General features: G+C 42.3%; 1 protein-coding gene across 4 annotated transcripts in view; it reads right to left on the reverse strand.

Moving 5' to 3' along the window:
- The window catches only part of LOC106563441 (kelch-like protein 13), a 71,566-nt gene extending 46,718 nt beyond the window's left edge, over positions 1-24,848 (reverse strand). Inside the window, exons 1-2 of one of the 4 annotated variants that reach the window (XM_014129016.3) lie at positions 24,742-24,848; positions 20,433-20,518 (exon numbers count right to left, since the gene is read on the reverse strand). In XM_014129016.3, coding sequence (XP_013984491.1) covers positions 20,433-20,497 — 65 coding nt within the window. In that variant the 5' untranslated portion in view covers positions 20,498-20,518; positions 24,742-24,848. Of the gene's footprint in view, positions 1-10,573; positions 11,018-20,432; positions 20,519-24,741 lie in introns of those variants that run through there. The other 3 variants (XM_014129020.3, XM_014129019.3, XM_014129018.3) reach the window with 3 other exon arrangements.
- Positions 24,849-26,131: the final 1,283 nt, after the last annotated feature.

Consider the following 26,131-nt stretch of genomic DNA (forward strand, 5'->3'; position numbering starts at 1 on the left):
ATAAAACCAGGACATTGTTTCAGACAGGTAAAAGAAACGAACAGCACAATCCCTAAAATAGAGAATTAACATGACAAATGTTTTCAATAATTCATTATGATATACTACAGCATGTTCCAATAGGCTACTGGTTTGAGGGGCAGCTGGGATGTGATTTCATTCTGTGCCAGACTTCTTCTCCATGTGAATGAGATGGACTGACCTTAACACATCCCCATCTTTGACTACCCAACATCACTTTTAACTTTGTTGGACACAATGCTCGCCTCTGGATTAAGCTTTGAGGGAGCGACCAGATTAAACAGAAAGGTGTCTTTCTACCCCTTACACCCCCCCCCCCCCCACCACCCCCCGCACTAACTTTTGAAATCAGGACGCTTACTAGAAAATAATAACAATGGTTGCTGTGCCCGTTAGTGTTTATACCCATTTGCAAATAAAGCACCAAGCACTTGAATAAAGAGCAAAAACAACAGATTAATTTACAGAAAATGTTAGGTGTATAATAATACTAGCTTTGAAGTCAGAATTTTCAACGAGACAAAAGTAGCCATGATGTAATATAAGCAGCGGCCATTTTTACTGCAAACAGATGTCACTCAACTGTTAAGTCGACACAGCAGCTAAAAACCTTTTTGCTTGATAATGATCATGCAACCCTCTGGTATCATCTCCTGCTACATTAATATGAGTGCAGGTGATCTGCAGTTTGTGAGCATCCAGTGATAGGATAGTTTGAGAGATTATGCCAAGAAAAAAATTGACATTTCTGATATGAAGGAGAATAGAGTTCCAGTCATGCAATATGAGTCATCACATCCTGCACCAAATGTGCTTTACTGAGAAAGCTTAAGATCTCCAGCATTTATTTATCCAGCAGTATTGTCGGCAGATTTTCTATTTCATAATTTAAAAAGTCAAGAAGAAGGATATGCTAATGCTACTGGGAGCTGCCGTAATGCCATCCTATCTGAGCTGTCTGGAACAGAAATAAACCTTGGGGTGAATGCAGCTTATGAAGAGGAGCCACACCAAACACACAGCAGCATCTATTCTCCACTGACTGTCTCAGCGGCAGACAGCAATCCATGCGTTCGAGAAAATTCACTTCTTATTCGTAAAAAGGCAACGGCCAATTCTATTAGAGAGACTTATTCCCAACACTAATAAAATACCAATCCTCTCAAGTCTCCTCCACCTGTATAAGCCTATCTCAATTCCATTTAGCCTACATAGATTAAAGGCCCCATGCAGTCTTAGTAATTGTATTTTTAAATCATCACTGTATGTCTAGGAGGTTAGGGCCCTGGCGGAGTGGTGCCAGGAAAATAACCTCTCCCTCAACGGCAACAAAACAAAGGAGCTGATCGTGGACTTTAGGAAACAGCAGAGGGAGCAAGCGCCTTTCCACATCGACAGGACCACAGTGGAGAAGGCGAAAAGCTTCAAGTTCCTCGGCGACACGTCACTGACAATCTGAAATGGCCCACTCACACAGACAGTGTGGTGAAGACGCATCAGTGCCTCTTCAACCTCAGGAAGCTGAAGAAATGTGGCTTGGCAACTAAAACCCTCAAACTTTTACAGATGCACAATTGAGAGCATTCTGTCGGTCTGTATCACCGCCTGGTATGGCAACTGCACTGCCCGCAACCGCAGGGCTCTCCAGAGGGTGGTGCAGTTTGCCCAATGCATCACCGGGGGCACACTGCCTGCCCTCCAGGACACCTACAGCACCTGATGTCAAAGGAAGGCAAAAAATATCATCAAGGAAATCAACCACCCGAGCCATGGCCTGTTCACCCTGCTATCGTCCAGAAGGCGAGGTCAGTACAGGTGCATCAAAGCTGGGGCAGAGAGACTGAAAAACAGCTTCTATCTCAAGGACATCAGACTGTTAAATAGCCATCACTAGCCGGCTTCCACCCGGTTACTGAACCCTGCACCTTGTATACATAGACATGGAATTACTGGTTACTTTAATAATGGAACACTAGTCACTTTAATAATGTTTACATAATGCTTTACTCATGTCATATGTATATACTGTATTTTAGTCAATACCACTCTGACATTTCTCATCCTAATATTTATTTATTTCTTCATTCAATTCTTTTACTTTTGGATTTGTGTGTATTGTTGTGAATTGTTAGATACTACTGCACTGCTGGCGCTAGAAACACAAGCATTTCACTACACCCACAACAACATCTGCTAAATATGTGCATGTGACCAATAAACATTTATTTGAAATAACTGTTTATTTAAAAAAAATATATGTCAGAGGTATTTTCATTATCATTTATTTTCCTGAGCTTCTTTGGCGTTAGGAAACAAATGTGAAGATACAGTATTTTACACAACCCCTTAAACAGATGGGTGGGCTCTAGTCCAGCCTCCTTAACCAGATGAACAGTCATTGGTCTATTATATCAGATCACATTGTGACATCATGATGTGGGCCAAAAGTTTCATCCCACCTGAGTAGGCTGAAAATCCAGGCATTTTTTTGAAACAGCTTTTAGACAAATAGGGCAGTATCATAATTTTCACAATTTCAGAGTGTTATTTCGACCACAGTGTGGAAATATCACCAAAAAACATTGAAAATCACATTTTCAACCGCACTGCCCCTTGAAGAAAGTCTTACGTGCCAAATGTCTATTTCTGTAGCAAAGGTTCATTGTGGCCATTTTGTGAAAACAGAGGTATGATTCATCAGAAAACACTGTCTGGGGGGGAGAGCAAGGACTCTGAATTGTAGAAAAACCATTCAAGCATTATTACTAGCCTATTGTGTAAATAAATCCTGAGTATTGCATAATCAAATCACATTTAGATTGGGTTTTTGAGGGTGTGCTCTTCTCACTCTTAACCGTACTGAATTGATACGCAGGGGGCACAGAACATGTAGGCTTAATGAGTGTTGGAGTGTTTTTGAAAACATTGGACAATCAAACCTAATCAAACAGGCCAAACTAGGAGAAATGTGGTGTTATTGTGTTTAGCTGTCTATCACGGTGGACTGGGGACGTCGTATGGCATTGGTGGCATTGCTGTACCTGCCAGGCTAGATACACACACCACTTAATAAGCCCATTCACTAAAGAACAACAATGTAAGATTAGAGTAAGATGCTTTTGATGAAACAAGGCTAAAACAGTTAAAAACCCATAAAGCTCCCCCCAAAAAAGAGATTTCCTGGCCAGCTCTCTTGAAAGTAATGAGACTAAAATGAATGTGTGGTTAGACTAGTTACAGTTCAACTAGTCTACAAACCCCCCTGCTATGGTATGGGCCACTAGGTTGGAAACTCCACTTTTCTGGTTGCCAAACCAGGATGGTTATCACACAAGTCAAATTGGACTGTAGTGTCCAGCCTCATTGTTACAAGATAAAACAGTGGTGTCAAGGGAACTGGGAGCAGTGGAGAGAGAACCAAAAATAGAGATACGGAGCAGCCATGATGGGTTAGGGCCAGCCAGCTACATTCCTCTGGGACTAGAGACCAATGTTTGCATGAGCTGATTCTGCACAATATGCTTTCCAGACAGTTTATTACATGTTTCTTTTTACTTAAGTTAATTGTTTTCCCTCAGATGCCAGGAAAAATCAGGAAATCAGGGTGTTGTTTCTCCTTACGCCACCATAGAAAAATAATCCACTTCCATTTCATTTCTTGTTGATCACCTTAGGCCTAATGTTTCATTAATATGTCATTTCAAGATCAGATCGTACAGCCTATACTAATTTGTCCTATGGCCTTGTCTTTCAGTGGTTAACATAGGGTCAAAATCTTATGGACATTGGTTGAGGAAGACAGATAGGAAAATGTTTAAGAATGTTAAAATAGGACAAACCGCTGAATATAATTTCTGATTTTACCAGTGTCCTTGACGCGAGGATGAAATTAACTGTAAAGGACTTTGCATAGTGGCAAGGATAAACACCTGAAATTCCCAGTGAACTTCCATGGGTCTTCTGGGCAGTGCACCTTTGCCATTCCTTCTAAGCGTGAAATCTGCACCACGGGCAGAGGCTATATTTAGACACGAGTGGAATCACTGAAGGCAAACACACAGAGCCCTCTCTATAATAATCTCCAGCTAACACACATTAACACACACCAGCTCTTCTTCTGTGGACTACAGGAACACACCCCGAACCACATCAGCGGGGCTGCAGTGGAGCGGGTCGAGAGCTTCAAGTTCCTTGGGGTCCAAATCACTAAGGACCTAAAATGGTCTACACACCGTCGTGAAAAAGGCACAAACAGCGCCTCTTCCCCCTCAGGAGGTTGAAAAAAAATTTGGCTGCACTATCTACAGCTGCACCATTGAGAGCATCTTTACCTGCTGCATCACTGCTTGGTACGGCAACAGCACCGCCCTCGATTGCATGGCACTACAGAGGGTGGTGAGGACAGCCCAGTAGATCACTGTGGCAGAACTTTCTGCCATCCAGGACCTTTATAATCAGTGTGTGAAACGAAGCCCCAGAAAATTGTTAAAGACTCCAACCACCCAAGCCATAGACTGTTCTCTCTGCTTCAGCAAAGCAAGCGGCACCAGTGCATAAAGTCTGAAACCAGACATCCTGAACAGCTTCTATCCCAAAGCCATAAGACTGCTAAATAGCTAACAAAATGGCTATACGGACTATCTGAGTTGACACTTGTATTATTTTTGTACTGCTTCCATGCACACTCACAGGACACCGCACACTTAAGAATGTTTACATATCTCGCATTACTTATCTCATATGTATATACTGTAAACTACACTATCTATTCTATACTATCTATTGCATTTTAGCCGCTCTGTCACTGCTCATCCATATATTTTATACTTATATATTCTCATCCCATTCCTTTACTAGATTGTGTCTATTAGGTAGTTGTTGTGGAATTTGTTAGATATTACCTGTTAGATACTGCTGCACTGTCGGATCTAGAAGCATAAGCATTTCGCTACACTCACAATAACATCTGCTAACCATGTGTAGGTGACCAATAAGATTTGATTTGACTCACGCACACTGACACTCCAACACACACACACACACACACACACACACATTTATACGCACTCTACACACACACTCACATATCATCTTAATTTACGAAGCTGCTACTCTGTTCATCATATATCCTAATGTCTAGTCACCTTATCCCTATACCTATCTACCTCCATCACTCCAGTATCCATGCACATTGTAAATATAGTATTGGAACTGACCCTGTATACAGCTACTGACCATGTACATAGCTACTGACCATGTACATAGCTACTGACCATGTACATAGCTACTGACCCTGGAACTGACCCTGTATATAGCTGCTGACCCTGGAACTGACCCTGTATATAGCTACTGACCCTGGAACTGACCCTGTATATAGCTACTGACCCTGGAACTGACCCTGTATATAGCTACTGACCCTGGAACTGACCCTGTATATAGCTACTGACCCTGGAACTGACCCTGTATATAGCTGCTGACCCTGGGACTGACCCTGTATATAGCTGCTGACCCTGGGACTGACCCTGTATATAGCTGCTGACCCTGGAACTGACCCTGTATATAGCTGCTGACCCTGGAACTGACCCTGTATATAGCTGCTGACCCTGGAACTGACCCTGTATATAGCTACTGACCCTGGAACTGACCCTGTATATAGCTACTGACCCTGGAACTGACCCTGTATATAGCTACTGACCCTGGAACTGACCCTGTATATAGCTGCTGACCCTGGAACTGACCCTGTATATAGCTGCTGACCCTGGAACTGACCCTGTATATAGCTGCTGACCCTGGAACTGACCCTGTATATAGCTGCTGACCCTGGAACTGACCCTGTATATAGCTGCTGACCCTGGAACTGACCCTGTATATAGCTGCTGACCCTGGAACTGACCCTGTATATAGCTGCTGACCCTGGAACTGACCCTGTATATAGCTGCTGACCCTGGAACTGACCCTGTATATAGCTACTGACCCTGGAACTGACCCTGTATATAGCTACTGACCCTGGAACTGACCCTGTATATAGCTACTGACCCTGGAACTGACCCTGTATATAGCTACTGACCCTGGAACTGACCCTGTATATAGCTACTGACCCTGGAACTGACCCTGTATATAGCTGCTGACCCTGGAACTGACCCTGTATATAGCTGCTGACCCTGGAACTGACCCTGTATATAGCTGCTGACCCTGGAACTGACCCTGTATATAGCTGCTGACCCTGGAACTGACCCTGTATATAGCTGCTGACCCTGGAACTGACCCTGTATATAGCTGCTGACCCTGGAACTGACCCTGTATATAGCATATTTACTTCGTGTTCTTATTTCTCCTGTGTTTTTGTTTTACCTCATGTTATTTTCAGTACGGTATTGATATTGATTACTGAATTGTTGAGGTTATGAATCAAATGTATTATAAAGTCATTTTTACATCAGCAGATGTCATTGTGCTGTACAGAAACCCAGTCTAAAACCCCAAACAGCAAGCAAGCAATGCAAAAGTTAGATCTTATTAGGAATGTATTTATTTCACTGTACTTTTGCCCGTGACATTAAAACTAAAAAAACAACCTATCCCTGTGGTAGATGTTAAACAGGCATCCCCATATGCTACTCAGTCTCCATGTTGAAAAAGGCCAAATCTAGTGAAAGGGGAGAAGCTACGCACACAGAGCCCATTCCCATCCTTACCGTAGGCTGTATAGAGAAACCTAGAATCAGAAGGAAAAATAGCAGCTGGGCCGGGCTTGGGAGGGCATGGCTCAGTATTAAAGGTTAGTCTTTTTGTTGTCATTTTTATAAGGGGGAAAAAAGCTATTTGACTGTCCTAATGTTAGAGACAAAGCGCTATATGCAATGGTAAAATATGTACCGTAAATTCCGGACTATAAGCCGCAACTTTTTTCCCAGCTTTGAACTTCGCGGCTTAAACAATGACACGGCTAATATATGGATTTTTCCCGCTTTCAATTAAAAAAAATTAAAAAAAAACACATTCTGTGATGTGCTCAGTTTTTTGGCGGCATGAAGCTTTCATTAAACCAATGAAATTGCCGAACGGGTTAAGGTCAAACAACTTTTTGTTTACTGTTTAGATTAAATCGAGCGCTCTCAAACTTCCCATCATTCTGATTACGGTAGTCATTTTGTCACCCTCATCATGGCAAAGACACGGAGAAATGCATATGATGCAGCTTTCAAGTTCAAGGCGATTGATCTGGCTGTTGGAAAAGGAAATAGAGCTGCTGCACTGGAGCTTGGTCTTAATGAGTCGATGATAAGACGTTGGAAACAGCTGCTTGAGGAATTGACTCAGTGCAAAAAGACAACTAAAGCTTACTGCAAATTTTTTATAACAAGCCGTGTTTCGTTAAAGCCTGTGTAAAGTTAATTTGTTTCAATGTACCGGTAGGCACCTGCGGCTTATAGACATGTGCAGCTTATTTATGTTCAAAATAATATATATTTTTTAATTCAGTGGGTGCGGCTTATATTCAGGTGCGCTTAATAGTTCGGAAATTACGGTAGGTCTATAGCCCCATTATAGGCCTGTATGTTAGTTTCTCAATCCATATGAATCATCTTTAAACTAAGTCTCCCATGTGAGAATTGGTGGCTCCAGGACTGGGGTCAAGTCCATGTCAATTCAATTTAGGATACAAAAATAAATTAACTATTTTGATACAATTATACACAAATGTTCCATTTGAATTACATTTAGAAATGTACTGTGATTGTAAAGGAATTTTCCCCCCTGATGTAATTTTGGTTTTGGGAAATATTAGCCAAAACATTACAGGCAGAGACTTGATGTGAGTCCGATTGTAAACTAATGCACATTAAGACTCAACCCCTTTTTCTTTTAGAGATTTACCTGCCATTCCATTTACCTCAAACCCTGAACACTAGAACACTGAAGGCATATTCTTGGTGCTTTACCATGTAAATATAATTGGGTGGATGGGAAAAATCAAACATTCTATGAGTCTGCAACGCATGAAGGAGTTCCCTTAAATAGGGCATGGACGACCACAATGTAAACAAACGTACAGTATTTGCATCCACTCAGGAGGCATAGAAAGGTAAGGTAAAATGTAGACATTTTTATGTCAATAAGCCTAATGTAACTGAAGCATCTACTGTATGGTAAAGCATATATCGAGACCATCTCATTCATCTTGCAATAAAGAACTAGCAAACAGAGCCTAAAATTCCACTAGAAATATGAGGATAAAATGAAGCCAAAAATCAAAACACACATTCATCAACTGACCATGAGCCTTTCAATCTATGTTTAACTAAGAAGCAACGTTCCAACGTTCATTTTCACTTTTCAGGATTGACAGCACTGATACCGTCTCTGCTCCTAAGGATGCCAGTCCTCCAAACCAGATTAATGTACACTGTCCTCCAAACCAGATTAAGACAGGTTACTACTGTACACTATCATCCAAGCCAGACTATGCCAGGTTACTGTACACTGTCCTCCAAGATAGATTAGGACAGGTTACGACTGTACACTATCCTCCAAACCGGGTTAAACCAGGTTACTACTGTATACTATCCTCCAAACCAGATTAAAACAAGTACACTGTCTTCCAAACCGGGTTAAACCAGGTTACTACTGTATACTATCCTCCAAACCAGATTAAAACAAGTACACTGTCTTCCAAACCGGGTTAAACCAGGTTACTACTGTATACTATCCTCCAAACCAGATTAAAACAAGTACACTGTCTTCCAAACCGAGTTAAACCAGGTTACTACTGTATACTATCCTCCAAACCAGATTAAAACAAGTACACTGTCTTCCAAACCGGGTTAAACCAGGTTACTACTGTATACTATCCTCCAAACCAGATTAAAACAAGTACACTGTCTTCCAAACCGGGTTAAACCAGGTTACTACTGTATACTATCCTCCAAGCCAGGTTACTACTGTATACTATCCACCAAGGCAGATTAAGCCAGGTTACTGTACACTGTCCTCCAAACCGGGTTAAACCAGGTTACTGTACACTGTCCTCCAAACCAGATTAGGACAGGTTACTACTGTACACTATCCTCCAAACCAGATTAAGCCAGGTTACTGTACACTATCCTCCAAACCAGACTAAAATAGGTTACTGTACACTATCCTCCAAGCCAGATTAAACCAAGTTACTGTACACTGTCCTCCAAGCCAGATTAAGCCAGGTTACTACTGTTTACTATCCTCCAAACCAGGTTACTACTGTATACTATCCCCCAAGGCAGATTAAGCCAGGTTACTGTACACTGTCCTCCAAACCAGATTATGCTTGGTTACTGTACACTGTCCTCCAAGCCAGATTAAAACAGGTTACTGTACACTGGTTAGGAAAGATACTCTGATCCCTGCCATTTACCTACAGCTAGCCTAGCAGGGTGACTGGGAGAGGACATGATATGGGGCTTCTCTCACCCAGAAAGGAGGAGATGGAGGGAGGAGAGCCTGGAGGGACCCTCCATATTCTGCCCTTCCCCCCTCCACAGCAACAGACAATAGCTCCTAAACCAGGGCAAGCCTGACGCCCTGACAAAGGAAGGCAGGCTCCTCCTCCCAAGCTTGCTGTGGCGGCCGACAGTCCTTGCAAGCGGAAAAACACAGCCACAGGGAGGGCGGAGAGGGGCAGTGGATGTGGTCCTGGCCCCCCCAAAAAAATTGTAAAATGGGCCATGGCCATGGATTATAAGCCATACCGCTCTAGAGGACAGCGCTCCTCTAGCTGGCCAGTCATCACACCGATCTAGAGGACAGCTCTCCGCTAGCTGGCCAGTCATCACACCGATCTAGAGGACAGCGCTCCGCTAGCTGGCCAGTCATCACACCGATCTAGAGGACAGCGCTCCGCTAGCTGGCCAGTCATCACACCGATCTAGAGGACAGCTCTCCGCTAGCTGGCCAGTCATCACACCGATCTAGAGGACAGCTCTCCGCTAGCTGGCCAGTCATCACACCGATCTAGAGGACAGCTCTCCGCTAGCTGGCCAGTCATCACACCGATCTAGAGGACAGCTCTCCTCTAGCTGGCCAGTCATCACACCTATCTAGAGGACAGCTCTCCGCTAGCTGGCCAGTCATCACACCGATCTAGAGGACAGCTCTCCGCTAGCTGGCCAGTCATCACACCAATCTAGAGGACAGCTCTCCGCTAGCTGGCCAGTCATCACACCGATCTAGAGGACAGCTCTCCGCTAGCTGGCCAGTCATCACACCGATCTAGAGGACAGCTCTCCGCTAGCTGGCCAGTCATCACACCGATCTAGAGGACAGCTCTCCTCTAGCTGGCCTGTCATCACACCGATCTAGAGGACAGCTCTCCGCTAGCTGGCCAGTCATCACACGCGGAGGGTATTAAATCGACACACAACAACGCTCCCATCATATTCTGCCCAATTAGGCTGCAATGAGAGAGAGGAGGGGGACTCCCCATACCCCAAAATAATACACCACAACCGAAACTGAAATCTAAAACTGAAAATACACCACCACAGCATGCTATGAATGGAATTTTGTCCTTACTCACATATAGGCAGGAGAGAGCGGAGAGGACCTGGATGTCTTAAGAACTTGCACTGGGAATTTCCAGCTGACAGGAGAACCACTTTTCCATTTTAACGGCATGTTGTCACCAGCACGGAGCTACAGCGCAAACAGCGGCAAAGAGCATTTCCATGAACAGGCTTCCAGCGAGGGCTTCCATCCCACTCTGCCCACAAGGATCAGAGGCAGGGAGAGCAGCAGCGACAGCGGTGGAGTGGTACAGGCAGCAGCGCAGATAACACCGTCTTATGACACTAACGGTAGCAGTGAGAAGAAGCCAATGGATCCTATCTCCTGTGTCTACAGGGGCCACGGCAGCTCACAGTCATCTCTGTTAGAAGGGAAAAAGCCTCCCGTCCTTTGAGGCTGTGCTGTCTCTAGCCCAGCAGCTCAACAACAGTGCCACCTTGTTAAAGGAGCGGCGACTGCAGTGCTGGGCTTGTTATAGTGAGGGGGGAGGTGGAGGGGAGAGGTGGAGAGGAGGGATAAGTAAGAGAAGGGGAGGAGAAAAACCCACAGCACTGAGCAGAAGCTTAAATACAGTAGCTTGCGTCTCCCCGCCCTCAGGAGAGCAGTGCCTAAAATACCACTAGTTTGCACTGGGAAATAAAAAGGAACGTTTGGTATTTGTAACTAGCATTCCATTAAGTTTACATCCTCCAATTTATAACTAGTAATAAAACCTCTGCAGTGCGACTTCGGATACACCCACATAGGCTAGGAGGCTAGGTGTAATTCCATGTGGGAGATAGGACTATAATTATGTTTCTATGATGTACTCTACGGACAACTTGTCCCCCTACACCTTTGGAGGGAATGTTAATTCTCCACTCCAGACTTTAATCAAAGATACAAATATAAGCCTAATATGCAAGCATGGCAGATTGTATATCTACTGGTATAGGCTATACAATGAAAATCTCATTCCACTGGACCCTTGCAGTTAGATTGTCCCCTCATAGTGTCTCCTGCATGATCGTCATCCATGGTGCCCTCTTATCTAGCAGGAACACAGAGACCATCTCAATTGCATACTCCTCGTCTCCTCGTCTCCTTCTCAAAACCCATTGGATCAGAAAGTCAAAAGGGGAGGGACCTTTGGCTTTCTAATCCAATGGGTTTTGAGAAGGGGACAAGGAGAGAGGATGCGAGGAGTATGCAACTGAGATCTTCCCACAGTGTGCAGTAAGCCATAGCCTTGCCTGGGGCAGCTAGCTGATCAAGATGGAACACTAAAACACCTCTAAACCTCAGATCAACATTCACCCAAGCACTAAGAGAAAAATACAACCACTGTGCAGCTCATTTCCACGATTACAGTCCGTCTCGTCCAAAAAGCTCTGAAGGCCCTGTCAAAAAATCTAAAGCAAAGTAATTTCCTGTGTGCTACTTCCATTTTGACAAGCCCTCTCTCTAGCCCTTTGTTTCAAATCTCTTCTACTCCCATCGTCATGAAAAACGACCTATTGTGGAACTTCTGAAAGTGCCAGCCTCAGCCAAGCTGGGACCCCTAGTCACCCCACTCCTGCTTTCTCACTCTGGAGCTTAAGGGAATGTCTTCCAACCTGCCCTTAACCCCTCCCTCAAGGTTGACTCCTCACCATCTCATCCCAAAACTAGGGAGAATATCAACCAATAGAACCACTGCAGGTCATTTCATTGGAGCCATGATGTCTTGGGCCACTTCTTCACTGTGGAGCTCTTTCAACAGAGTACACAGCCTGGTCTCTCAGGCAGGGTAGTCATGTTCTCAGTCTCTGTCTGGGGTTTCAGAGGATGACGGGGAGAATATTTTTATGGGTGCAGATTAAACTGTATGATGGCGGTAGGAATGAAACAGACAATGGAAACCAGGGGATTAAAAACCCCTTTGTCAGATGAGTGGGGATGGCGCTGAGCCAGATGTGAGCACATATAAAATATTAATATGAGTCTGTAAGGGTGAACAAAGCATGGCTGAATATGTTCATTTGTACCTGCTCCTCCTCCATACAAAATACAATTCATATCAGAGTGAAAACACACACCAACCCGGTCTCTGGATCAAAAAACGGAGCTCTATGTTCAGGTTATACTGCCCTATACTACAGCCTGAGCTGTGTGTGCAGGTTATACTGCCCTATACTACAGCCTGAGCTGTGTGCATGTTATACTGCCCTATACTACAGCCTGAGCTGTGTGTGCATGTTATACTGCCCTATACTACAGCCTGAGCTGTGTGTGCATGTTATACTGCCCTATACTACAGCCTGAGCTGTGTGTGCAGGTTATACTGCCCTATACTACAGCCTGTATCTAGGGTACTAAAGCTGCTCCTCTTTATTTAGATACAATCCTAAATCAAAAACGGAGAGGGCAAACATCTAAACATGGTAGTGGATCTGTCATGAAACCAGATAGTCCTAAATGTAGAGTTGCCCATTTAAAAAGACTAAGCTAGTTAGCCCAATGCAATTTCGCAATCATTGCATGTTTCATCATGAAACACTTCCCTTTTTCAAAAGCAGAATGTCATCTGAACATCTATTGAAGAAACTGCGTCATTATTACGTTGTTTGACTTCTGCCCTGCAAGCCACAACAACTGAGCAGTATTATGAAGAACAAGACAGGCTGGGAACAAAGAGGGGAGGCAGCACTGATAGCCTAATCCTCAATAACCTAACTCCTCCAGCTTTTAGAGTGAAGCCTGACAATGGCTGCTTTTATCAGAGCCTTGGTGAGCATCAATCTGTGGACTTCTTTCAGAAGCGATTAGGGCCGTTGGAGGGAGGGGGTGGGAGAGGAGAGAGAGAGACAGCGAGAGAGAGAAAGACACACTGACCCAACAGCCCTGGATGACAGGAATGCAACCTCACTGTGCTCTAACACTGCTATCCTCTGTCTCACTTTAACGCACACCCCATCACTGTTCTAACAGAAACACACTGGACTAACACATACACCATATAAAAAAAAAAGGGTTGACCATATACACATTTTCTTGTCCATAAGATTGTTTTGCATTGTGTTTGGTGCACCTTGCCTTTGCCTGACATTTGTACTGGACATTAGGAGTGCGTTTACGCCTGTATGATCATCAGGGGAACAGACAGCCCTCGTGACTGACTGCAGAACAGACAAACGCATACCATCTAGTGGACACAGAGGGAACTAACTGTCTAAACGCCATATACCCCCTCAAGCAACTGCACATGCCGTCACCACCACACAGTGTGGTTCCTCATCCATCCTATCTCTGGCCCGACCAGAATGATCAAAACCTTCATCTCATCTGACAGTCTATCCAGCTGTCACAGGATTGGTAAAACAGTGATGAGGAGTATTTATTTCTTTAATAAAGCCCTTTTGTGGCGAAAAACCCATTCTGATTGGCTGGGCCTGGCTCCCCAGTGGGCTGCAACTCTGCCCAGTCATGTGAAATCTATTCATTAGGCCCTAATGCTAATATATCCATTTCAATTGACTGATTTCCTTATATGAACTGTAACTCAGTAAAATCTTTGAAATTGTTGCATGTTGCGTTTATATTTTTGTTCAGTATAATTGACCGACGTCGGTTCAATCATTTGAAATACATTTCGTGCTTTTTTTCTGCGAGATCGATGTGCAGTTTTTGTAGAGATAAAGCAGATCAAGCCTGAACTGTGCGATGTAGTAGGGCGTTGACGTTTCCAACAAGCCAATATTCTACATAGTTTAGCGCTGAAAACGTGGTAATTAACTACAATGACCATAATCCATTGCACACACGCTTAAAAACTTGTCCGTTTGTGCGCAGCAGACACCGAGACTGAGAGAACGCACAATCGAGAGAAATATAAAGCAGTTGCTTCACGAGCCTGAAAGTACATGATCTAAGTGATTGATAGTTGGTATTCAGCAGTCATAAAAGCCTTATTTACTTTGAAGAACTACTAAAATAGTGGTTTTGTCAGACAGCATAGGCAGCAGCTCTATAGAGATGAGATGATGACTTGGAATTAAATAAAGTAATTTAACAAAACAAATGTAATATACACAACATCGGAAATATTTTAAAAAGTAATGTGAATGACATAGTTAATAAGTGATAAGCTGTAATGGGCAGTCACTACCATCATGGGACTTTTATGAATTGTTTTATTCTGTTACGGCATTGAACCCACATAACGTATTGTGCATTTAATGTAAAAAAAAAAAAAAAAAACAATGTACCAAAAAAATCTAAACCGAAAACCGTGATCATTTTTATATAATCTAACTGAAACCGAATCGACATTAAAAGGTACTAATGGCTCAGCACTATCCAAATAAGAACCATGTAAAAAAAGTTTTTCAAAGCAAGTGCCCTGAACGTCATGTTCCAGCTATGAAACAGCGCCTGGTTTGTTTCACATTTTAACGCATTTCGCAAGGCTTGGCGATTATCAATAAAGAATATGCATGTCGTTATCAAAGCGTTTCTGGGGAGAGAAATAATCCTGCTGAAAGTGCAAGTTAAGAGAAACTCACCCAGTGTAGAAAAATCTAAGACTGAGGTAGAGAGCAACAAAAGTTTGCCTGGTTTCAGAGGGATGAGGTGATGAAAGCAGAGGCCCAGCAGGTGCTGAACCCTGAGGACTTCTACTGAGGAGTGCAGAAACAGCAGCAGGCTGGAGAAGGATGGATAGAACCGTGCTCAAGCCCTACAAACCTCTACCATAACAACACTCTCTATGTATGCCTTTTCACATTCTGTCTTTTGTCATGATCCACTTTCAGCCAGACAATACATACTCTGTGTAGTCCTAAATAAAACAAGCCTGGGTGTAGTACAATATAACTGCTACTGGAATTAGGCTTAGCTGGGTAATGAATGGGTTACTGATTAATGTTTAACTTTTCACATTAACGGTCAATAAATCTTTCTTAAACATCTTAAATGGGATGAGATTAGCCTCATCTGCATAATCACAGACAGCCAGTCAGAAAATACGTCATGCAGACTAGAGGTCGACCGATTAATCGGAATGGCCGATGTCAAGTTTTCATAATCGGTAATCGGCATTTTTGGACACCGATCACGGCCGATTACATTGCACTCCACGAGGAGACTGCGTGGCAGGCTGACTACATGTTATGCGAGTGCAGCAAGGAGCCAAGGTAAGGTGCTAGCTAGCATTAAACGTATTTTATAAAAAACAATCAATCTTAACATAATCACTAGTTAACTACACATGGTTGATGATATTACTAGGTTAACTAGCTTGTCCTGCGTTGCATATAATCGATGCAGTGCCTGTTAATTTATCATTGAATCACAGCCTACTTCGCCAAACAGGTTATTTAACAAGCTCATTCGCGAAAAAAGCACTGTCGTTGCACCAATGGGTACCTAACCATAAACGCCTTTCTTAAAATCAATACACAAGTATATATTTTTCAAACCTGCATATTTAGTTAATATTGCCTGCTAACATGAATTTCTTTTAACTAGGGAAATTGTGTCACTTCTCTTACGTTCTGTGCAACAGAGTTAGGGTATATGCAGCAGTTTGGGCCGCCTGGCTCGTTGCGAACTGTGTGAAGACCATTTCTTCCTAACAAAGACAGCCAACTTCACCAAACGGGGGATGATTTAACAAAAGCACATTTGCGAAAAATGCACAATTGTTGCATGAATGTACCTAACCATAAACATCAATGCCTTTCTTAAAATCAATACACAGAAGTATATTTTTTTAAACCTGCATATTTAATTAAAAGAAATTAATGTTAGCAGGCAATATTAAACTAGGGAAATTGTGTCACTTCTCTTGCGTTCATTGCACGCAGAGTCAGGGTATATGCAACAGTTCGGGCCGCCTGGCTCGTTGCGAACTAATTTGCCAGAATTTTACGTAATTATGACATAACATTGAAGGTTGTGCAATGTAACAGCAATATTTAGACTTATGGATGCCACCCGTTCAATAAAATACGGAACAGTTCCGTATTTCACTGAAAGAATAGACGTTTTGTTTTCGAAAGGATAGTTTCTGGATATGACCATATTAATGACCTAAGGCTTGTATTTCTGTGTGTTATTATATATAATTAAGTCTATGATTTGATAGACCATTCTGACTGAGCGGTGGTAGGCTGCAGCAGGCTCGTAAGCATTCATTCAAACAGCACTTTACTGCGTTTGCCAGCAGCTCTTCACAATGCTTCAAGCATTGCGCTGTTTATGACTTCAAGCCTATCAACTCCCGAGATTAGGCTGGCAATACTAAAGTACCTATTAGAACATCCAATAGTCAAAGGTATATAAAATACAAATGGTATAGAGAGAAATAGTCCTATAATAACTACAAGCTAAAACTTCTTACCTGGGAATATTGAAGACTCATGTTAAAAGGAACCACCAGCTTTCATATGTTCTCATGTTCTGAGCAAGGAACTTAAACGTTAGCTTTTTTACATGGCACATATTGCACTTTCTGCTCCAACACTTTGTTTTTGCATTATTTAAACCAAATTGAACATGTTTCATTATTTATTTGAGACTAAATTGATTTTATTGATGTATTATATTAAATAAAAATAAAAGTGTTCATTGTTCATTCAGTATTGTTGTAATTGTCATTATTACAAATAAAAACCAACTGATTAATCGGTATCGGCTTTTTTTGGTCCTCCAACAATCGTTATCGGTGTTGAAAAATCATAATTGGTCAACCTCTAATTCAGACAGAGTTAGGCTAGGTCACAGGGATCAATTCAGGGCAGTACAAAAAAGACCTTTGACAAAACCAATCGTCACACCGTATGTGGTTGAGGACAGAAGTAAGAGTCGGCTTTCCAAAATACAGATTCACCCCAGTGGACAGGGTTTAATAGACATTGGATTTAGGTACTTGAGTTCATGTGTGTGCAGCAGAAGCGCAGAGATACAGATGTAGATTTGCCAATTGGCGTGCATCGATGCAACAGATGGAAGCTGGTGAAAGTGAACATGGGGGAAACAAACCTTGCCAACAGCACACGTTCCCATGAGCTTGCTATTAAGAGTGCCTAGAAGAGTCAACTGTCCACCTCAAAAGAAGGTTTGCAGCAGTCTAGTGTTTGCTGGCCAACAACTGTGGCATTAGGAGTATCAACTTGCCAAGTGATACACTGAAATGTTCCCGCCTTTTTGATACATTGTTACTACCTCCAACTGGACATGAAATGTACATTATAGTGATCCTACTTAAATTGAAAAGACACTTTGCTTAGCACAAAATGAAAGACAGAAATAAAAAAACGCCTCAACTCCCACAATATACTCGCTAAAACCCAGTCAAGCTGCTGTATGGCTTATTCATTACAATATGACTCAAAATAGTGACACTAGAGAGCTGAAGCTACTGTTGGTTGGGAGGGGAGGAATGATCTCAATAATAATTGCCAATCTGTGTGTTTGATTAAGCCATCAACCCCTCCCCCATCAGCTTGTAGTCTACTCTCGCTCCACTGCACCACGTTGTCCAGTCCAGAGGCACGCTCTATGGCCAAAGACTGCCATTGCCTAGCAACTACTCCTTGATGCTCATTTAGGAGGTAGCAAGCTGCATGACAACAGAGGGGCATGCTGGTCCAGTAGGTTTCGGTGGTGTCCAGATTTTCATAGCTTCATGCTGTTTCTATACCATACCGGGGTATACGGTATTACCGGCAGTGCAAGTCTTTCCAAACTTCCCATATTGGACACTAGCTAAATGCTAACAAGCACAAGCAAACAAACTAATTGCAAGGACAGACAACCCAGCTTATTATACAACTATCTCAATAGCCTACTCAAAGTTTGCCACACGCACAAAACAAATAATGGGAGAATGAGGGGTTGGTGTTGTACTGTTTCTGTTATGTCTGAAAATCTATAAATAAAGTTAAAAAAAAAAAATAATAATAATAATAATTAGACAGCAGGGATCTTGATCCAGGAGATTGACTGTCTCTGCTGTAACCAAGAAGCTTGATCTTGAGCAAGTTAGCTACTTAACTAGCAAGTTAGCAAACCAAATGCTGGAGCCCTGAGCTGTAGAGAATCTTAGATAGTTAAACCTATAGTTAAGATATTTAGCTGGCAAACAGTTGTAGTGAATTTCAATTGTAACTTGATCACCTCTCTTGCACAACAGTGGATCGTCATGTCCCAAAAGATTCCGTTTGCTCTTTGTTAACAAACCTACCATGTGGCTGGCTTAATCAGCTACTTTGGGGAAAAGCTTCATAATGAAACAATAATGCAACAGGTGAAATGAAGAACGCTATCTGCTTTATCTATTAACCTAGCGCACAAGTCGACTGCAGGTATTTATTTAAAAACAAAAAATAAGCTAGAAATTGTTTCAGCTGTATTGAAAATCATACCCCTGTATACCGCCCAAGTCCAGGGCTCTATCTACAGTGTGACAATTTTACTGGCATATGCGGCTAAATATTTTTCTGTGGGATGTGGATTTTTTTTTTTGGCGCACCAGTGAGCCTAGAGAAATGTACAATTCTAGCTTTATTACCTCAAATATTTGTCATTGTGCTCCTACATTTCTTTGTGTGCGTGCCTACATTTTAACTTGGTAAAAAAGGTCAGTGTAGAGCCCTGCCCAAGCCTATGGTCCGGCAGCCTCAAACTACTGCTTAGCTTCAAAAGTACCGGACACAATATAATAAGGAAATACAAACTTAACAAAAGGGAAACAATAAAACCACACGACTGAAGCATTGCCCATTAAGATCTGTTGTTGTGGTTATGGTCATGGAAATGACTGAAGGCAGGATTAGGTTAGACATAACAGCAACTTGTTTTGGTGGAAAGAAATACAATTTGTTAAAAACAAAAAAAACAGTATACTTAAGTAGTCAGAGCTCATCATTCTAATAAACCATAGGTCAAAATGCACTGACACAGATTCTAGTTAGAGCTAAATCTGTAACATTGTGTCATGAAAGCATTTCTAGTTAAGGCACTCCACTAAAATCTTCATGAAGTGCTCCGAGAAGACAAAATCCCTGAACAGCTGCAGCAACACACAGGAAGGCACAAAGGACAGGGGCTTAGAGAAGCCTCGCTGACACTACACCAGAGAGGACACAGAAAAATACAGTCATGAGAGCAGCAGAATTTAAAATAGTCAACAGTCATGATGTTGTGAGTAATCTCCCCTGGCTCTCCACAATCACACAACTTCCTAATTCATTACCGTTGACGATAGTAACTGGCTTACGGATAAAAATCCACTCACAGCTTGAAATAAGGCATTAGTCACTTGGTACAAAAACAACACGTCCCAAAGAGGGGCCTGGAGACAGGCCCAAAGAGGCAGCCATTTACCCAGCAACAGGGGGACAATGACAGCCCTCTGACAGACTGAGTCATGGATACACGCTGTAACCCAACCTGAATCACTGCTGCAGCATCGTCAACAGCTAAGTTAGCCCACACACACTGAGCTGCATGAACACTCCATACTGAGTCCATGTCTTTGACTCACTTTAAGATGTAATGATGAATGTTACTTAACAGGCAAGTTAAAATAGAAACAGAATATTGCAAATGATGCAAGAGGTAGAAACTCAGATTATCAAAAAGGAAATATTATTTTTGTTTAAATCCACAATTTCTATCTCTGTCCGTGAGAGAAAGCAAGCAGACCTGACAAAAATAAGAGAGAATAAAAAAGATTTCATGTCGTTAGACTAACTTCATATAGTAATTCTCTCATCTCTTCATTAATAACGTTACATGTTCACACATAACATGAGAAAACCCAGAACGACTAAAATGAGCCACTTCAGAGAAAAGTGAGGAACGTTGAATGATTGTGTGTATAGATGTAGAAGAAATTTTGGACATACATTGCACAGTACCTGTCGTGCAGTCCGAGGGACATCGTCTCCCCTCTGTGTACAGGGTGCTCCATGCCCTCGCCAAAACCACACCACTGAAAAACAGGTGAACAATACATTAATGATATTGTCAGGGCTCTTCAAAGGTCATTTAGGTGATAATACAATTATCAACCCCTTCGCCTTTACACATGAATAGCCTAAAGAAAGTTTGTGGAGTGTTTGCAAAATCTAAGACAGGTTCAGTCCTATCCCACTTCTCCACTGTCACCTTCTGTCCCAGTGAAAGCCGAAGCTCAGGGCTGCGAGACCGCAAACTGGAAATGGACAATCTACACTACTTTAACAGTTGTCACAGTGCTACCCCCCTTGCCAACACTGACTGACTCTTAGCCAAACCCCATTCCCCTGTTAGGTTTCAAAGTCATAAAATGCAATAGGCTAATCCATTCCTGTAGTGCAATTGTTTTCAAACTCACATTATAAACCGGGTAGTTTGGGTCCTGGATGCGGATTGGCTATAAGACGAGGTATATCAGACAATATACCACGGGTATGACACAAAAATAGGTGTTTACTGTTCTATTCATGCCAGTAACCAGTTTATAATAGCAATAAGGCTTGTGCGATATACCGTAGAGGTTTTCTCCCCCCCGAAATACCAACGCCACTGCTTAATAAGTTAAGTATTACTATAAGAAATCTAAGATGTGTCAAATGAATGATATCCAGGTCTGGGCTCCAGCTATGCATTTCGTTTGATAACTTGCTAGCTAAGCGGCTAGATGTTAAGATCAAGCTTCTTGGTTACAGCAGAGACATTCAATCCCCTGAATCAAGATTGCTGCGTCCAATTATTTTTTGTGGAAATAGCACCCCTTGTGTGCACTTCCGGTAATACCGTATACCCCGTATGGTACAGAAACAACATGACCATATGAAAATCTGGACACCGCCCATCCCAAATAAGGCACCTCAGGGTATAACCCTGCACGGGCATGAATTTTAAGCCCACGATGTTCAGGACCGATAGACAAATTTAAGGCCCTGCCTGGAACCCAAAATAACTTCCTCCTTTAGCAAATCCATTATAAATGTCGGGCCCGTCGGGCTTGTGTTGGGTAGCAGAGCTCTACCTTATGGTATGTGTTATTAGCAATATTGCTCAAATATAGCCGTTCAAAATTCTACATTTAAGACTTTCATTTTATTTCACCTTTATCCTAATTAATCTCATTATAAAATATTTTCAATAAGAGAGATAGGGTTGACCGAGTGGCACAGTGGTCTTAGGCACTGCATCTCAGTGCTAGAGGCATCACTACAGACCTCGGTTCGATTCCAGGCTGTATCACAACCGGCCGTGATTGGGAGTCCCATAGGGCGGCACACAATTGGCCCAGTGTTGTCCAGGTAGGGTTTGGCCGGGGTAGGCCATCATTGTAAATAAGAATTTCTTCTTAACTGACTTGCCTAGTTAAATAAAGGTTAAACACGTGACAATTACATTTTGTACAATTAAATAAGCAACAAATATTTCTCTCCCAAATTTCCACAAGGCCAGGTGGACAGAGCTCAGCTCTGCCTCCTCTCTTTTTCCATTTATTAGCGGCGTGACCATATGGCCTTTCTATTAATATTTCAGACTCATATTTTGGGGCGTTGTCTGCCATCTGTCCTCCCTGCACCCCACTGTTCAGCTTGGTCATGATTACAGTGGAGATCAGATGGGGTGATAATTGCAGCACAGTCTGCGTGGATAATTCAGTCCACAGGACCACACCAGGGGTCTACATAGTCAGACAGAAGGACACAGGAAGAGAGGTGACAGAAAATGAAAAGTGAGTAGATAATATAGCGGTTAGTCTGCTACCTATAATAAAAGGTGACAACACCTGTGGCTTCCACGCCATCCGAGCTAACTTTAGGTGAGCATAGTGGCATTAACATTGTACAATTATGTAGCTACATTTCATATCCTAATGACTTAAAGTAGTGACAGAAATCTCTTCCTACCAGTCAGAATTCAGAAGCATATCAAAGTAACTGGAGTTGTCATACACGCAGTGCAACAGAGGCTGGGGCATGACTTTAGTCTAGTCAAGCTGAAATGCAATTGGTTGGAAAAGACCAGTCCACGACCGGTGCCTAGCCTAATTTGCCTAAATAAAAAAACTCTATGAAGATTGAAATTAACTCTCGTCTCTTGCTAAATGAAATGCCTCCTGATTTTGAAAGTTTCCATCTGAGGACATTATTATAGGTCAGGCTAAGCCAGGAGAGGGCAACCTTGAAGAACTAAACTACTAGGCCTAGACGGGACAAACAAGGTTCAACCATGATCCTCCATCTAGAGAGGCCAAAACACAAAGCCAAGCAGTGGCCATCTTGAACATGGCACGTTACTTGTAGCAGGTCAGTGGCAAAGGGCCCTTTGTTTGACTGTGAACAATGTGTAGACGGTTTTCTCCAGTCACACTCAAGACAAAGAACACAAAAACACATCCAATATGGCCAACATGGAGAAAAACAGTCTGGCTTAGCAGACTAAACGCCACTTCATGGAGAAGGAAGTTTATGATGACTGCACCAAAAGAGTGGAACAGAGACCAGGCTTTGTGGGATCTAGCTCCGACTACATCGATTCACCCAAGGTCAAAACTTTCAAATCAGGAAACGCCTACACTATAACTATGTTCGTCATCTGTACTTGCATGCCTTTGTTTGCTGAAATTCATACATTGAGATTCAATTGACACATGCGCATTTGCACCGAGTTGTTATCTTTGAGAGACAGAAACGAGCAAAAGGTTGGTGGTTGTATTTGATTCACGTTTATTGAAAAAGTATGGATTTCAGCAAACAAAGAAAGTCAAGCAACTACAGAGGACACATGTAAATCATGAAACGCCTACACTTTTACCTCTAAGTATTGACCATGGCCGAATTGATGTCATCGGAGCTCAATTCCACAAAGCCTGGTCTCTGCTCCACTCTGTTGGTGAAGTTCATCATAAACTTCCTTCACCGTAGAGTTTAGTCCGCTAGGTCTGGCTAGTCTTTAGCCTACACAGAGGTGTGCAGTTTTGATGTATACTGTGTAGCCTACTGTACATGCTATGTACTTCCCACATTTGGACAGATCTGACAAACCTGTATCAAAAGAACAATTGGCATTACACTAAAAAGGGCTCATGTGATGAGTGACGGTCTGCTGCTTCCATAATGATATACTGATTTTGAAAGCAAATACATGCATGCCCTATTGGGACAGGTAACTAACTCGGCGGTTTGGATGTTCTCTAGTATGGCAATCCCCACGACACCAGCTCCTCCAATAAACACATCCACCTTCTGAGTACACCTATACCGACCCTATATTACAAACAAATTATTAACACGAGAAGGCCTTCTGACAGGTGATGCACAAATTGTCGAGCAATTGAGTGGGTCAAATTCCACATTGTTAAAGTCCATTAAATCATTAGCTAATGTCAGTCAATACGTTAACATAGATGATAAATAGCAGCAAGAATGTCATCTGAAACTGGAAAAAAGGACAGCGCCCAGTCGACGCCCACAATTCAATTCAATATTCTAAACCTCAGTTTGTCACGCCAATATCGTGGTAACAAGGTCAATTATTATTCATCATTATACATGCCTCACTTTCCTGGCGTTCATACTAGCTAACCAAAATATCAAATAGATAACAGTTAACTTGCTGCTGTACAGTCAACTGTTAGCTAGCTCCAAGTTTAGCAGCGAATTAACCCCAGCGTAGCCATGCATGGAGGACATGACTACACATGTTTATTGGAAACGTCTAAAACTTTCACTAGCTTGCCAGCTGTTTAGCTAGCTACCTAGTATGCCCACCACTGTTCAGAAAGGCTGAAAGTTAGGTAGTTAGCTAGTTGTAACTACAGGCTGGGTAGTTAGTTACAACACATCTTTATTCTAAACATTCATGATCACCTAAGTGAAAAGCAAAGGCAACAATTAGAAATAAAGGTGGAACGTATATCTAGCTAGCTAGTTATCGTGGTGTGCTTAAACCCATTAAGCAGTGTCAATGTATACCAACTTCGCCGGGCGAGAGCATTTGTAGGAAGGACAAATCACACAGCATGGCTACCCGTGAAGTTAGTTAGCCAGCTGAAGCTACATCTTAAGCTACTTAGCTAGCTAGCGACTTCTTTAGCTAGTTACCCGTAATTGGAAACGTTAGGTTGCGTTTTATGTTGTATTCAACATTTTACATATAAAAGGGAATTTAAAAGACATTCTATAAACTTTTAAATAGCGAAATTCCTACCTGATACGTCCTTGTTTTCTTCTTAAACCCTCAAATCCACTCTACCCATAGATCTCACTAAGGTCCGCCTCCAACCTATCCAATGGCCGTTTGCAAGGACCGTGACGTAGCCACGCTGGTAAATGGTAGGATCATACGGCATATTTTTCATAGTCACAAAACTTAAATACCAACCAAAGTAGACGTGGTCCAGCTGGTGGTAGAATATGCAATTTACTGGAGTTGTGAAACTTCATAGAAGAAAGAAGAGTTCTGTAAATATCGATCTTGTTTGTTTTATTTATAAATAAATTTTATTGATAGCATTTTTTTTTGATTTTTTTTTAACAAGATTAAGTGTGTTTTATTTCTGAGTCTGGTCTGAACCCCTGCAATTGAATTGGTTCGATGACCCACACTCTTTCCTTCAGACCTGAAGACTATTTTTGCTCCCCAAGCCAATGACTACTAACCACTGTTTCAATAAGGTTGGGGCGATTGTGATGAGCCTTGCTATGCAAGGGTTGTTACACTATCCCCTCTATTCAGAGAGTGAATTCCCACCCTTCACTATACCAAGTCTCTTATGTGTACAGTACATGGCATGCCTCTCTAATGGCTTCACCGTCGGACACCTTTGTAGCAAACAGTGAAACACCCATTGTGGAACTCGAAACTGGGTATCTATTGCTAAACACTGCTCCAATAGGGTTAACCCACTTGAGTTGTTCTTGTCTATTAATGTTCTGTATTATGTCATGATTCATGTTTTTTTTATGTTTTCTGTGATCCCCAGGAAGAATAACTGCTGCTTTTGCAACAATAACTTATCTGAGCCCACTTCCAAGCCCACTCCTCTCTTCTCCTCCTCTCATATGCTCATGGTCCTCGTCTCTCCTTCATATATAAACAAAGAGGGAACCTGATTTGGTCAATTGTCTACTTCTTTCAGGGCTGTTAATGAAGGATTCATGCGTATTGTACTTTTTTTTCTGTAATAGTGTAACGATGACCCTTGCTTAGGCTCAATACAATCCCCCCAAAGTGGTATTTTATTAGGATCCCCATTAGCTGTTGCAAAAGCAGCAGTTATTCTTCCTGGGGTTCACACAAAGCATGGAAAAACATGAAACATAGACAAGAAAAGCTCAAGTGGGTTAACTCTATTGGAGCAGTGTTTAGCAATAGATACCCAGTTTCGAGTTCCACAATGGGTGTTTCACTGTTTGCTACAATGGTGTTTGACTGTGAAGCCATCAGAGAGTCATGCCATGTACTGTACACATGAGGACCATGAGGATATTTAAAAGTTCTCATTTACATCAATATGAGGGGAGGAGAAGAGAAGGGTGGGCTTGGAAGTGGGCTCAGATAAGTTATCGCGAGATTTCCGTATGCGTTATTAATCTTT

This window comes from Salmo salar, chromosome 11, assembly GCF_965601325.2.
Source record: "Salmo salar chromosome 11, fSalSal1, whole genome shotgun sequence".
Lineage (NCBI taxonomy): Eukaryota > Metazoa > Chordata > Actinopteri > Salmoniformes > Salmonidae > Salmo > Salmo salar.